General features: G+C 51.6%; 1 protein-coding gene and 1 pseudogene across 1 annotated transcript; both read right to left on the reverse strand.

Annotated features, from left to right (window-relative positions):
• Positions 1–8,879: 8,879 nt before the first annotated feature.
• Positions 8,880–9,707, reverse strand: LOC141026007 (uncharacterized; annotated as a pseudogene).
• Positions 9,708–11,501: 1,794 nt separating this feature from the next.
• LOC141026008 (uncharacterized) lies at positions 11,502–12,329 on the reverse strand. Its single transcript, XM_073501947.1, is given in 1 exon segment — positions 11,502–12,329. A coding segment is annotated over 1 exon segment (828 nt).
• Positions 12,330–13,111: the final 782 nt, after the last annotated feature.

Here is a 13,111-nt window from a genome sequence, read left to right on the forward strand (position 1 = left end):
CAGAAATAACATCAGGTTGCAAAGTTTAGAGCTATCAAACAACATGCTACAGGAAAAGATCATAGCAAACAAAGGCATGGCATGAATCTACTAATTGCATATAACAAAAGTCCCTTACTGGTCATGAGAGAAAAAGGCACAGAAGATATGATGGCACCCATGTAAACATAACAAGTTTCATAAACAGATTCAGACTTAGCAGAAAAACTGAGCATGGCATAAACAGAATTATGAAGGCATCTTTGCAAGCTCAAATCACTCATCACAAAGTATTTCATGGCATGTGAAGGCATCCAACAGTAAGATGGCATAATTATGAAGCTAAGAATGGCAAGAGCAAGTTCATAGGGTGCATGGATCACTAGCAAAACACATGTCAAAACTGACCTTCATGTTAAGAGGCTGACAGCAACATTATTTAGCAATTTGAGAGCAAGTTTGCAACAAGCTACAGCAGGCTATAAATGCAACCAAGGTCACGGATGGATACATCATAACATGTATAATGAAACACCCTTAGTGAAGATCTCCAGATTATGCATAGAACTCATGATACCAGCAGGTTTACATGGCATCACAATGTTACAGCTACAGACTTTGCAAAAATGACAGCCTCAGAAATCAGCAACATCACGGAGGCTACTTGGCATGCTTGTGCTAGTCACCACATAGATCACAAAAATATAAGACAAGCACCCATGTATAGATGGCATGATGTAGTACAAGACTCATGTAGAGATCATGCTCATAGGATGCACACACAAAATGCAATGAAAAAGACAAATCACCAAGTTACAGCAGTTTCAGCAGGTTAACATGATATAGCACTCTTGCAACGATGCTTAGGGCATCAAGATTTACTCAAACAAGCATGGCACAATGGAACAAAATGAAGAGCATCTCATGATGAACATTTTGACATATTATATGCATGAAACGGAGTAGCCCACATGAAGTTATGGCATGATGAACAAGACACCAGAATGCAAGAATTAAGGGACGGAGAAAATCTGGACCTCGACGGGGGAGATCCAGGTCGGGGGTTGAAGAAAAGGAATGGCAGCGGGGCGGCGAGTAGGGACTCCGGCGGGGCTCGGGACAGCCGGGAATGGGTCCGCGGTGGCGCGGGCTTGCCGGATCCGGGCAAGGCGGGGTTGGAGGCGCTCCGGTGAGGCGGCGACTGGACTTGGAGCTCGCCTCCCATGGTGGCTCACTGTAGGACGAGAGAGACAGAGAGATTAGAGGGGAGAGAGAGCACATCGGGGGGAAGAGAGGAGCAGGGGTGGCGGCTGGCCTTGTAGGTCGCCGGCGTGGTTCCTGGACGCCGAAGTCAGGCGAAGTCAACGGGGCAGCGGGGCGACGGGGAGCTCAGGATCGGGCTCCCCCCGATTCAGATCGAGCGGAGCGCTCGGGCGCGGGGGCGAGCGCGGCTCGGGCGCGGGGGCGAGCGCGGCTCGGGCCTGGTCGCGGGCTGCGGCGGCGGCGCTTGGGCCCGGGAGGGCTGGAACCGGGCCTCGGCGGGCTGCGGGAGGTGGGAGAGCTGCGGGGCGACGTGGCAGCGCCTGGGTGGCCAGGAGCGGCGGTGCAGGTGGCGGCGGACCCTGCTGGGCAGCGCCAAGTGGCGATGGGGAAGTGCGCCGGCGCTGAAAACGAGGATGGAGGCGGCGGTGACTGCGGAAATTAAGGAGGGGGTAGGTAGGAGGCCAAAAATGGCAGGGGAGGCGTCTATATATAGAAAGGGGGCTAGGGTTAGGGGTTTTGCTCCGTTTCGGAGCCGTTCGATCGCCATCGGACGCTCCAGAGCGGAGGGGGGTAGGTAGTTGGGCCTAGTGGGCTGTGTAGAAGAGTTGGGCTGAGAGGAGAGAAGAGAATAGCAGCCCGACAATGGTTTTCGAACACCGAAAACGTTCGACGGATACACCGACTATATTGCGGTTGTATGTTTGACGGTTGGGCTATCAAACGAGCTCCGAATGCGACGAAACTTGACAGGCGGTCTACCTACTCTAAAACAACACCGCACGTCAAGTTTCATACCATTCCGAGAACATTTAAATGCCACTCACGAAACGAGGTATGAGAGGTGCAACGGGCGCGTGTGAGAGTGTCAGTTCGCGAAACGGACAACGGGGAAAAGGACCGGATGCAAGTTTCGAAAAACATGCAGATGAAATGTAGATGATGACATGGGAAAATGCAACACTTAAGCAAATGACATTGCAACAACGACGAATAACTGGAAGACACCTGGCGCATCGAATCCGGGGCGTTACACCTTTTAGCTAGGCATTGATAATTTTAATGATGCTCACATGAAAGACAAGAATTGGAGCACAAAGAGAGCATCATAAAACATGTGACAAACACATCTAAGTCTAACATACTTCCTATGCATAGGCATCTTATAGAAAAACAAATTATCATAGCAAGCAAAAACTAGCATATGCAAGGAAGCGGAAAGGAACAATAGCAATCTCAACATAACGAGAGGTAATTTAGTAACATGAAAATTTCTAAAACCATATTTTCCTCTCTCATAATAATTACATGTAGGATCATAAGAAAATTCAAAAATATAGCCATGACATAACATATTCTCAACACGATCCACATGCATGTGAAGTTGACACTCTTCCAAAATAGTGGGATTATCATTAACTAAAGTCATGATTTCTCCAAGCCCACTTTTATCAAAAATTTCATAAGATTGAGTATTATCCAAATATGTGGGATCTAAAGTTGACACTCTTCCAAACCCACTTTCAATATTATTGCAAACACTATTATCAATCTTATATTCATCATGGGGCTTAAATAAATTTTCAAGATCATAAGAAGAATCTCCCCAATCATGATTATTGCAACAGGTAGTGGACATAGCAAAACTAGCATCCCCAAGCTTAGGGTTTTGCATATCATTAGCATAATTTACATCAATAGAATTTATAATAAAATCATGGCAATCATGCTTTTTATTCAAAGTTCTATCGTGAATCACTTCATAATGCACTTCATCACAATTTTCAGATTCACGGATTTCAAGCAAAACCTTACAAAGATAATCTAGTGCATCCAAATCACTAGGAATTGGTTCATCATAATTGGGTCTCTTAAAAAGATTGGCAAGTGGATGAGGATCCATAGATATTAGCTTCTCTGTTTAGGAATAAATACTCAACTATTTCAACCAAACGAGCAAACGAGCCAAGTAAGACATCAAGGCAAACGAAAAGACAAACGGAAAAGAGAGGGCGAATAAAACGGCAAGGGTGAAGTTGGGGAGAGGAAAACGAGAGGCAAATGGCAAATAATGTAATGCGGGAGATAAGGGTTTGTGATGGGTAGTTGGTATGTTGACTTTTGCGTAGACTCCCCGGCAACGGCGCCAGAAATCCTTCTTGCTACCTCTTGAGCACTGCGTTGGTTTTCCCTCGAAGAGGAAAGGGTGATGCAGCAAAGTAGCATAAGTATTTCCCTCAGTTTTTGAGAACCAAGGTATCAATCCAGTAGGAGGCCACGCACGAGTCCCTCGCACCTACACAAACAAATAAATCCTCGCAACCAACGCGATAAGGGGTTGTCAATCCCTTCACGGTCACTTACGAGAGTGAGATCTGATAGATATGATAGGATAATATTTTTAGTATTTTTATGATAAAGATGCAAAGTAAAATAAAAGCAAAATAAAAGGCAACGGATATAGCTAAGTGTTGGAAGATTAATATGATGGAAAATAGACCCGGCGGGCATAGGTTTCACTAGTGGCTTCTCTCGAAAGCATAAGTATTTACGGTGGGTGAACAAATTACTGTTGAGCAATTGACAGAATTGAGCATAGTTATGAGAATATCTAGGTATTATCATGTATATAGGCATCACGTCCAAGACAAGTAGACCGAGTCCTGCCTGCATCTAGTACTATTACTCCACACATCGACCGCTATCCAGCATGCATCTAGAGTATTAAGTTCATAAGAACACAGTAACGCTTTAAGCAAGATGACATTATGTAGAGGGATAAATTCATGCAATATGACAAAAACCCCATCTTGTTATCCTCGATGGCAACAATACAATACGTGCCTTGCTGCCCCTACTGTCACTGGGAAAGGACACCACAAGATTGAACCCAAAGCTAAGCACTTCTCCCATTGCAAGAAAGATCAATCTAGTAGGCCAAACCAAACTGATAATTCGAAGAGACTTGCAAAGATAACCAATCATACATAAAAGAATTCAGAAGATTCAAATATTGTTCATAGATAAACTTGATCATAAACCCACAATTCATCGGTCTCAACAAACACGCCGCAAAAGAAGATTACATCGAATAGATCTCCACGAGAGAGGGGGAGAACATTGTATTGAGATCCAAAAAGAGAGAAGAAGCCATCTAGCTAATAACTATGGACCCGAAGGTCTGATGTAAACTACTCACACATCATTGGAGAGGCTATGGTGTTGATGTAGAATCCCTCCGTGATCGATGCCCCCTCCGGCGGAGCTCCGGAACAGGCCCCAAGATGGGATCTCACGGGTACAGAAGGTTGCAGCGGTGGAATTAGGTTTTTGGCTCCGTATCTGGTAGTTTGGGGGTACGTAGGTATATATAGGAGGAAGGAGTACGTCGGTGGAGCAACAGGGGGCCCACGAGGGTGGAGGGCACGCCTGGGGGGTAGGGGCGTCCCCCTACCTCGTGCCCTCCTGGATGATGTCTTGACGTAGGGTCCAAGTCCTCTGGATCACGTTCGTTCCAAATATCACGTTCCCGAAGGTTTCATTCCGTTTGGACTCCGTTTGATATTCTTTTTCTGGGAAACTCTGAAATAGGCAAAAAACAGCAATTCTGGGTTGGGCCTCCGGTTAATAGGTTAGTCCCAAAAATAATATAAAAGTGAATAATAAAGCCCAATAATGTCCAAAACAGAATATAATATAGCATGGAACAATAAAAAATTATAGATACGTTGGAGACGTATCACTCAGCAATCTCAAAACCCGCGATAGCAAGACTATTTAAGCTCATAGGAAAATTATGGGTATATAGTGGAGTTGCAGCAAGCACTAAGCATTGTACGGTAGCTAGCTTACGAATACAAGAATAAGATGATAAACTACGCAACGGTCGCAAACTAGTAGTGATCAAGAAGTGATCCTGAACTACTTACGTTCAAACATACCCCACCATGTTCACTTCCCGAACCTCGTCGAAAAGAGACCATCATGGTTAGACACGCGGTTGGTGCATTTTAATTAAGTTAAGTGTCATGTTCTCTACAATCGGATATTAAAAAATCCCATCTGCCACATAACCGCGGGCACGGCTCTAGAAAGATTAAACCCTGCAGGGGTGTCCCAACTTAGCCCATGGCAAGCTCACGATCCACAGAGACAATCCTCCATCGTGGGACACCCCGAGCATTCTCGGAATCTCGGTGCACAAGCTCTTCGAAGAAAGGAACACTATCTCAAGGAGATCTCCCGGTGAGTCAGACCCATGTCCAGAGCCGCGCGCTCTCTATCTACGAACTCATCCGTCTATGCGAAGTTGACGATAGCCAAAATACCTCGAGTTCCCCCGAGGCGGCACCGCCGACTGCTGGGTAGGTGGACCAACACTCATGAGGAGCATTGGCCCGGGGGTTGATTAAGAATCCTCAAGTTAATTACTCCCTATGCAAAATTCTAGTTGTTATTAGGCAAATGGTAAAACCAATGTTGGATCTCCTCGGGAAAGCTTTACTTTAGGCGAAGAGACAAGGGGGCCCCATAACACCCCGACCATGTTAGGAATGCAAAATTCAAGGAACATAACACAGGTATGACGGAAACTAAGACGGCAAGAGTGGAACAAAACACCGAGTAAAAGGCCAAGCCTTCCACCCTTTACCAAGTATATAGATGCATTAATTAAATAAGAGATATTGTGATATCCCAACATATCCATGTTCCAACATGGAACAACCTGCATTGCACCTGCAACTAGCAACGCTATAAGAGGGGCTGAGCAAAAGCGGTAACATAGCCAAACAAATGGTTTGCTAGGAAGGTGGGCTAGAGGCTTGACATGGCAATAAGGAGGCTTCATAAACAAGTGGTAGGTAGCGCGACATAGCGATAGAATGAACAACTAGCAAGCAAAGATAGAAGTGATATCGGGGGTAATGATCATCTTGCCTGCAATGTTTTCAGAGGTATCGTATCCTTGCTCCTCGTGTACGTACTCGACAGGGTCCTCGTACTCAAACTCGTCTCCCGGAACTACCCAAAGAAAAGACAAGCATACAATGAACAACCACTCATGGCAAGAACATGTTATGTATTCAAGACTAACAAGGATGCATAGGAAAAAAGGTATGCATGGAGCTACGGAGCTATCGGAACGGAAGGGACGAACACGAGAAGGAAACAATGGAGTCATGAAAGATATGGGCAGAATATTGGTAACCCAAGCATGCCACTAGAAAGATTGAAAGATTTCGAATGAAATCGATATGAAGAGCACCGGAAACGGATGCACGGTTTGCAAATGACGAGCCAAACAAGATGCAATGCAATATATTGAAAACAACAACATGCAAACTTAGATGCAAAGTTTAAATATGATACGGCACCCAAAAAGTAAGACCAAATACACGGCGGTGAAGTACAGGGGAAGCTCTACAAATTATGAACACTGAGCTACTGCTAGAACTCAATAGAACTTCTTTAAAACAGCATGGCAAAAATGCAAAAGATAACAGTTTAACAGACTTTGCAGAAATTCACCGAACATGATAGAAACAACATCAGGTTGCAATGTTTAGACCCAGTAAACTACATGTTACAGTAACCTATCATGGCAAACTTGAGCATGGCATGCTAGTAATAAAAGCAATTAACAAAACTCCCTTGCTAAACTTGTTCGAAAGATCCACAGAAAAGATGATAGCATCAATGCAAACATGGCAAATGATATGAACAGATTTCAGACCTAGAGGAATTTCATTGCATGGCAGAAACAAATTCATCATAGCATGTTTACAAGCTTGTGGCACTCATCACAGTGCACAAAATGGCATGAAATAAATTCTAGCATGTAGTAGGCATGTTGAAGAGCATGTTCATGTGCAAAATTACCCCATAGCATATTTGCATCAATAAACCCATAAAAGACAAAACAGTAACATGATGTAAAATCACATGTGTGCAAACTTGCTCAAATGTAGAAAATGATGCCACCACTGGATTGGTCGGATTTTTCTAGCCCCAAAACCTATATAATATGCCTATGTTGCCGTATAAAAATCCCCATAAATATGCAAAAACATAACCTGCCTAAAATGGAAACATATGCATATGCCAGAACGGGCATATCCCAGATCTGGAATAAAACAGGAACCAAAAAAATGCTATGAGTACCCAGGCGGTACCCAGCTGTTAGGCTGACTGCTGGGCCTCTGGGCCACGTGGCTGGGTGAGTGTGCGTGTGAGGATGACAGGTGGGGCCGGCCCGTTAGTGACCCCAGCTGAAGTAAAAAGGGGGGTTATTTTTGTGCGCACGCGGGAATTCGAACCCGGGTCGCCAGAGTCGAACTAGCTCGGCTCGACTAGCTGGGCTGGGTCGGGGGTCTTACTATGAAGGGGGTTCGGCTCCTCTTGAGCCATTTCGAGGCCATGGCTTCTTCTCTAAGACAGGCAAAAACCATGACGACATCGGCGGCAGCAACGGTGACGGCCGGGCCGGAGTGGCGGTGGCGGGCACGCGGGTTCGGCAGGGGCGTGTGCGCATGGACACGCGCGTGCAGATGCCAGAGCGCGAGCTCGTGCTTGCCTCGGGCGCGGTACAGGACGGTGAGACGGCGCGAACGCGGGGTGAAACGGAAGCGCAGCGTGGCTCTAGGGCGCGCGCGAGCAGTAGCGAGGTACTGCAGGGGCGCGGGTGCGGCGCTCGTGCAGCGAGACACACGAGGGGATCCGGAGGAGTTAACGCACGGGCACGCTACGGCAATAACAACAACTACAAGCTAAAAAATCAGACTACGCTGGAGCATCGAGAACACGAAGATGGCATGGATCTAGTGGTGACTTCAATGATCTAAACGCGGCAGGAAGAGTAGGGAGGGGAGGTAGGTATACCTAGCTCACCCTAGGATGCGAAGACGTCAACGGAGATGAGCCGGCGACGATGCCGTCGATCTCGGAACTTGGCACGGCTTCTGACTGAGGGAGGAGGAAGCAGAGGGTGTGGTCGGGGCGCGATCTTGGCGTCTCCCTCGGGGATGGAGAGGAAGCAGATGACGACGGGGACGACGGGGAAGCAGACGGTCGTGCTGAGGCGGAGGTGGTGAGCCGGCAGGGCGCACTACACCGGCGATGAGCACGAGCTCGCCTCGGCCATGGCGACGATCGGGAGAGGCAGCAGATGCGTAGAGCCCTACCTGGTGTTGTTGCCGGCCCTAGACTACCCCTAGGCTGCTGACTCTCTCTCACGTTCTCTCTTTGCTGCAGGGAGGTAGACGATGAAAGAACTGAAGACACTTGAGTTTTTCTGGCGACCAACGCCCAGCCCAACGGCTGGACTTTCTTTCAGCACAAACTGAGGCAACAAACCATCAGCTCAGCGGGGGGTTTATACACAGGCACACGCACGCACAACGCAATGCCTCCCCGCATGGCTCGCGATCCACTTCCCTGGCTGCACCCACGACGCGCTCCAACGCGGACGACTCGAGCCTGCTCAAAAGAAAGCCAGCTGCGGCTACTACCTGAAGCACCAACGGCCTCGGACTCTAACATGACACACACGCGCGCACCACGACACAAACGCAAACACGCACACCACGGACATGGCAAACCCACCACGGTTTATTCCTAACATTCTCTCCCTAAACCGTGACCTACAGAAGGCCTGGCTCGGCATCGGCGTTGGCTAGCAGCGCCTCCTCCTTCCATGGCTTTGTGCACTCCCAACGGAAGTGTTCGTGAATGCCACAGTTGTAGCATCTCCCTTTCTTTCACGAAGACTTGACCTTCGTCCGAGCGTGCCACTCAGCTTCCGTGAGTAGGAGTTCACCACCGCTCCGTTCGCCGCCGTCCTGCGTGTGTCGCCGTAAGCGCTCGTCGAACGCCTAGAGCCTGCTCAGCGCCTCCTCGAATGCCATGGTCTCCACGTCGCAGAACTGCTCGATCCCGGCCACCGCGGAATACAACCGGTCGGGCACCGTGTCGAGGAGCTTCTTCACCATGGCGGCGTCGCCGAGCGTGGAGCCGAGGCCGGCGTACCTCGCCGCCATGCCGCCGATCTTGCCGGCGTACACGTCCAGTGACTCGCCCTCCTCCATGCGCAACTTGTCAAACTCCCCGCAAAGAGTGGAGAGCCGCGCTGCCTTGACGCGGTCGGCACCGACGAACCTCGTCTTGAGGCTGTCCCACACCTCCTTCGCCATCTTCTTCGACGACACCTGCATGAGAAGGTCCTCCGAGAGCGCGTCGAAGAGCTGCGCCTTCGCCGTCCTGTCCTTCTTCCCATCCACCGCCGCGACGTCCGTCGGAGACACCGCCTCCCAAAGGCTTGATGCGTAGAAGATAGCCTCCGCCTTGATCGCCCACACCGTGTAGTTCTCCGTCATGAGCGGCGGCAAGGAGAGCGTCACCGTGCTCCCTGCGGCGCCGTGCGGTACCAACCTCATGGAGTCGTCGAGGTAGCAGCGCAGGATCTTGGGCATACAAGGCTGTGTATACCAATTGTTGTTGCCGGCCCTAGACTACCCCTAGGCTGTTGACTCCCTCTCTCACGTTCTCTCTTTGCTGCAGGGAGGTAGACGATGAAAGAACTGAAGACACTTCAGTTTTTCTGGCGGCCAACGCCCAGCCGCACCAACGGCTGTACTTTCTTTCAGCACAAACTGAGGCAACAAACCATCAGCTCAACGAGGGGGTTGTACACAGGCACACGCACGCACCACGCAACGCCTCCCCGCATGGCTCGCGATCCACTTCCCTGGCTGCACCCACGACGCGCTCCAACGCGAACGACTCGGGCCTGCTCAACAGAACGCCAGCTGCGGCTACTACCTGAAGCAGCAACGGCCTCGGACTCTAACGTGACACACACACGCCGGCACAGCGACACAAACGCAAACATGCACACCACGGACATGGCACACCCGGCACGGTTTATTCTTAAAATTCTCTCTCTAAACCGTGACCTACAGAAGGCCTGGTTCGGCATCGGCGTTGGCGAGCAGCGCCTCCTCCTTCCGTGGCTTCGTGCACTCCCAACGGAAGTGTCCGCGAATGCCACAGTTGTAGCATCTCCCTTTCTTTCCCGAAGACTTGACCTTCGTCCGAGCGTGCCACTCAGCTTCCGTGAGTAGGAGTTCGCCACCGCTCTGTTCGCCGCCGTCCTGCGTGTGTCGCCGTAAGCGCTCGTCGAACGCCTTGAGCCTGCTCAGCGCCTCCTCGAATGCCATGGTCTCCATGTCGCAGAACTGCTCGATCCCGGCCACCGCGGAATACAACCGGTCGGGCACCGTGTCGAGGAGCTTCTTCACCATGGCGGCGTCGCCGAGCGTGGAGCCGAGGCCGGCGTACCTCATCGCCATGCCGCCGATCTTGCCGGCGTACACGTCCAGTGACTCGCCCTCCTCCATGCGCAACTTGTCAAACTCCCCGCAAAGAGTGGAGAGCCGCGCCGCCTTGACGCGGTCGGCACCGACGAACCTCGTCTTGAGGCTGTCCCACACCTCCTTCGCCATCTTCTTCATCGACACCTGCATGAGAAGGTCCTCCGAGAGCGCGCCGAAGAGTTGCGCCTTCGCCGTCTTGTCCTTCTTCCCATCCACCGCCGCGACGTCCGTCGGAGACACGGCCTCCCAAAGGCTCGAGGCATCGAGGATAGCCTCCGCCTTGATCGCCCACACCGTGTAGTTCTCCGTCGTGAGCGGCGGCAACGAGAGCATCACCGTGCTCCCTGCGGCGCCATGCGGTACCAACGACATGGAGTCGTCGAGGTAGTAGCGCAGGATCTTGGGCATACAAGGCTGTGTATACCAATTGTTGTTGCCGGCCCTAGACTACCCCTAGGCTGTTGACTCCCTCTCTCACGTTCTCTCTTTGCTGCAGGGAGGTAGACGATGAAAGAACTGAAGACACTTGAGTTTTTCTGGCGGCCAACGCCCAGCCGCACCAACGGCTGTACTTTCTTTCAACACAAACTGAGGCAACAAACCATCAGCTCAACGAGGGGGTTGTACACAGGCACACGCACGCACGACGCAACGCCTCCCCGCATGGCTCGCGATCCACTTCCCTGGCTGCACCCACGACGCGCTCCAACGCGGACGACTCGGGCCTGCTCAACAGAACGCCAGCTGCGGCTACTACCTGAAGCACCAACGGCCTCGGACTCTAACGTGACACACACACGCCGGCACCGCGACACAAACGCAAACACGCACACCACAAACATGGCACACCCGGCACGGTTTATTCTTAACATTCTCTCTCTAAACCGTGACCTACAGAAGGCCTGGTTCGGCATCGGCATTGGCGAGCAGTGCCTCCTCCTTAGGTGGCTTCGTGCACTCCCAACGGAAGTGTCCGCGAATGCCACAGTTGTAGCATCTCCCTTTCTTTCCCGAAGACTTGACCTTCGTCTGAGCGTGCCACTCAGCTTCCGTGAGTAGGAGTTCGACACCGCTCCGTTAGCCGTTGTCCTACATGCGCCGCCGGAAGCGCTCGTCAAACGCCTTGAGCCTGCTCAGCGCCTCCTCGAACGCCATGGTCTCCACAACGCAAAACTTCTCGATCCCGGCCACCACGGAATACAACCGGTCGGGTACCGTGTCGAGGAGCTTCTTCACCATGGTGGCGCCGACGAGCGTGGAGCCGAGGCCGGTGTACCTCGCCACCATGCCGCCGATCTTGCTGGCGTACACGTCCAGTGACTCGCCCGCCTCCATGCGCAACTTGTCAAACTCCCAGCGAAGAGTGGAGAGCCGCGCCTCCTTGACGCGGTCGGCACCGACGAACCTCGTCTTGAGGCTGTCCCACACATCCTTCGCCGTCTTCTTCGTCGACACCTGCATGAGAAGGTCCTCCGAGAGCGCGCCAAAGAGCTGCGCCTTCGCCGTCTTATCCTTCTTCCCATCCACCGCCGCGATGTCCGCCGGAGACACGGCCTCCCAAAGGCTCGCAACGTCGAGGATGGCCTCCGCCTTGATCGCCCACACCGTGTAGTTCTCCGTCGTGAGCGGCGGCAAGGAGAGCGTCACCGTGCTCCCTCCGGCGCCGTGTGGTACCAACGTCATGGAGTCGTCGAGGTAGTAGCGCAGGATCTGGGGCATACAAGGCTCTGTATACCAATTGTTGTTGCCGGCCCTAGAATACCCCTAGGCTACTGACTCTCTCTCACGTTCTCTCTTTGCTGCAGGGAGGTAGACGATGAAAGAACTGAAGACACTTGAGTTTTTCTGGCGACCAACGCCCAGCCGCACCAACGGTTGTACTTTCTTTCAGCACAAACTGAGGCAACAAACCATCAGCTCAGCGGGGGGTTTATACACAGGCACACACACGCACGACACAACGCCTCCCGCATGGCTCGCGACCCACTTCCCTGGCTGCACCCACGACGCGCTCCAACGCGGACGACTCGGGCCTGCTCAATAGAACGCCAGCTGCGGCTACTACCTAAAGCACCAATGGCCTCGGACTCTAACGTGACACACACGCGCCGGCACCGCGACACAAACGCAAACATGCACACCACAGACATGGCACACCCACCACGGTTTATTCCTAAGACCTGGTTCCATGGCGGCACGGAGAAGGGGGAGGGGGAAACCCTAGGGGCACGAGGACGCGACTTTATAGGGGGCGCGGGCGCGGCTGGCTCGCCACTGTGGCCATGAGCTGATGCCCCTGATCTTTTACCGTGAGAGAGAGAGGGGACCAAGGAGGACGAATGAGAGGGGGGAGGAGTCACTGGAAAGCGGGTCCCTCTTAGGCATCCACGTGGTTTTTACCACGGGAGAGAGCGAGGGTTGCGCTGGTGGGCTGGTGTTGCGCCTGGCGTGCGGGGCTAGCTGGGCCGGCCTGGAGGCCGAAGCCCAGGTGGCTGCTGCTG

The sequence above is a fragment of the Aegilops tauschii genome, chromosome 6, assembly GCF_002575655.3.
Source record: "Aegilops tauschii subsp. strangulata cultivar AL8/78 chromosome 6, Aet v6.0, whole genome shotgun sequence".
In the NCBI taxonomy this organism is placed as follows: domain Eukaryota; kingdom Viridiplantae; phylum Streptophyta; class Magnoliopsida; order Poales; family Poaceae; genus Aegilops; species Aegilops tauschii.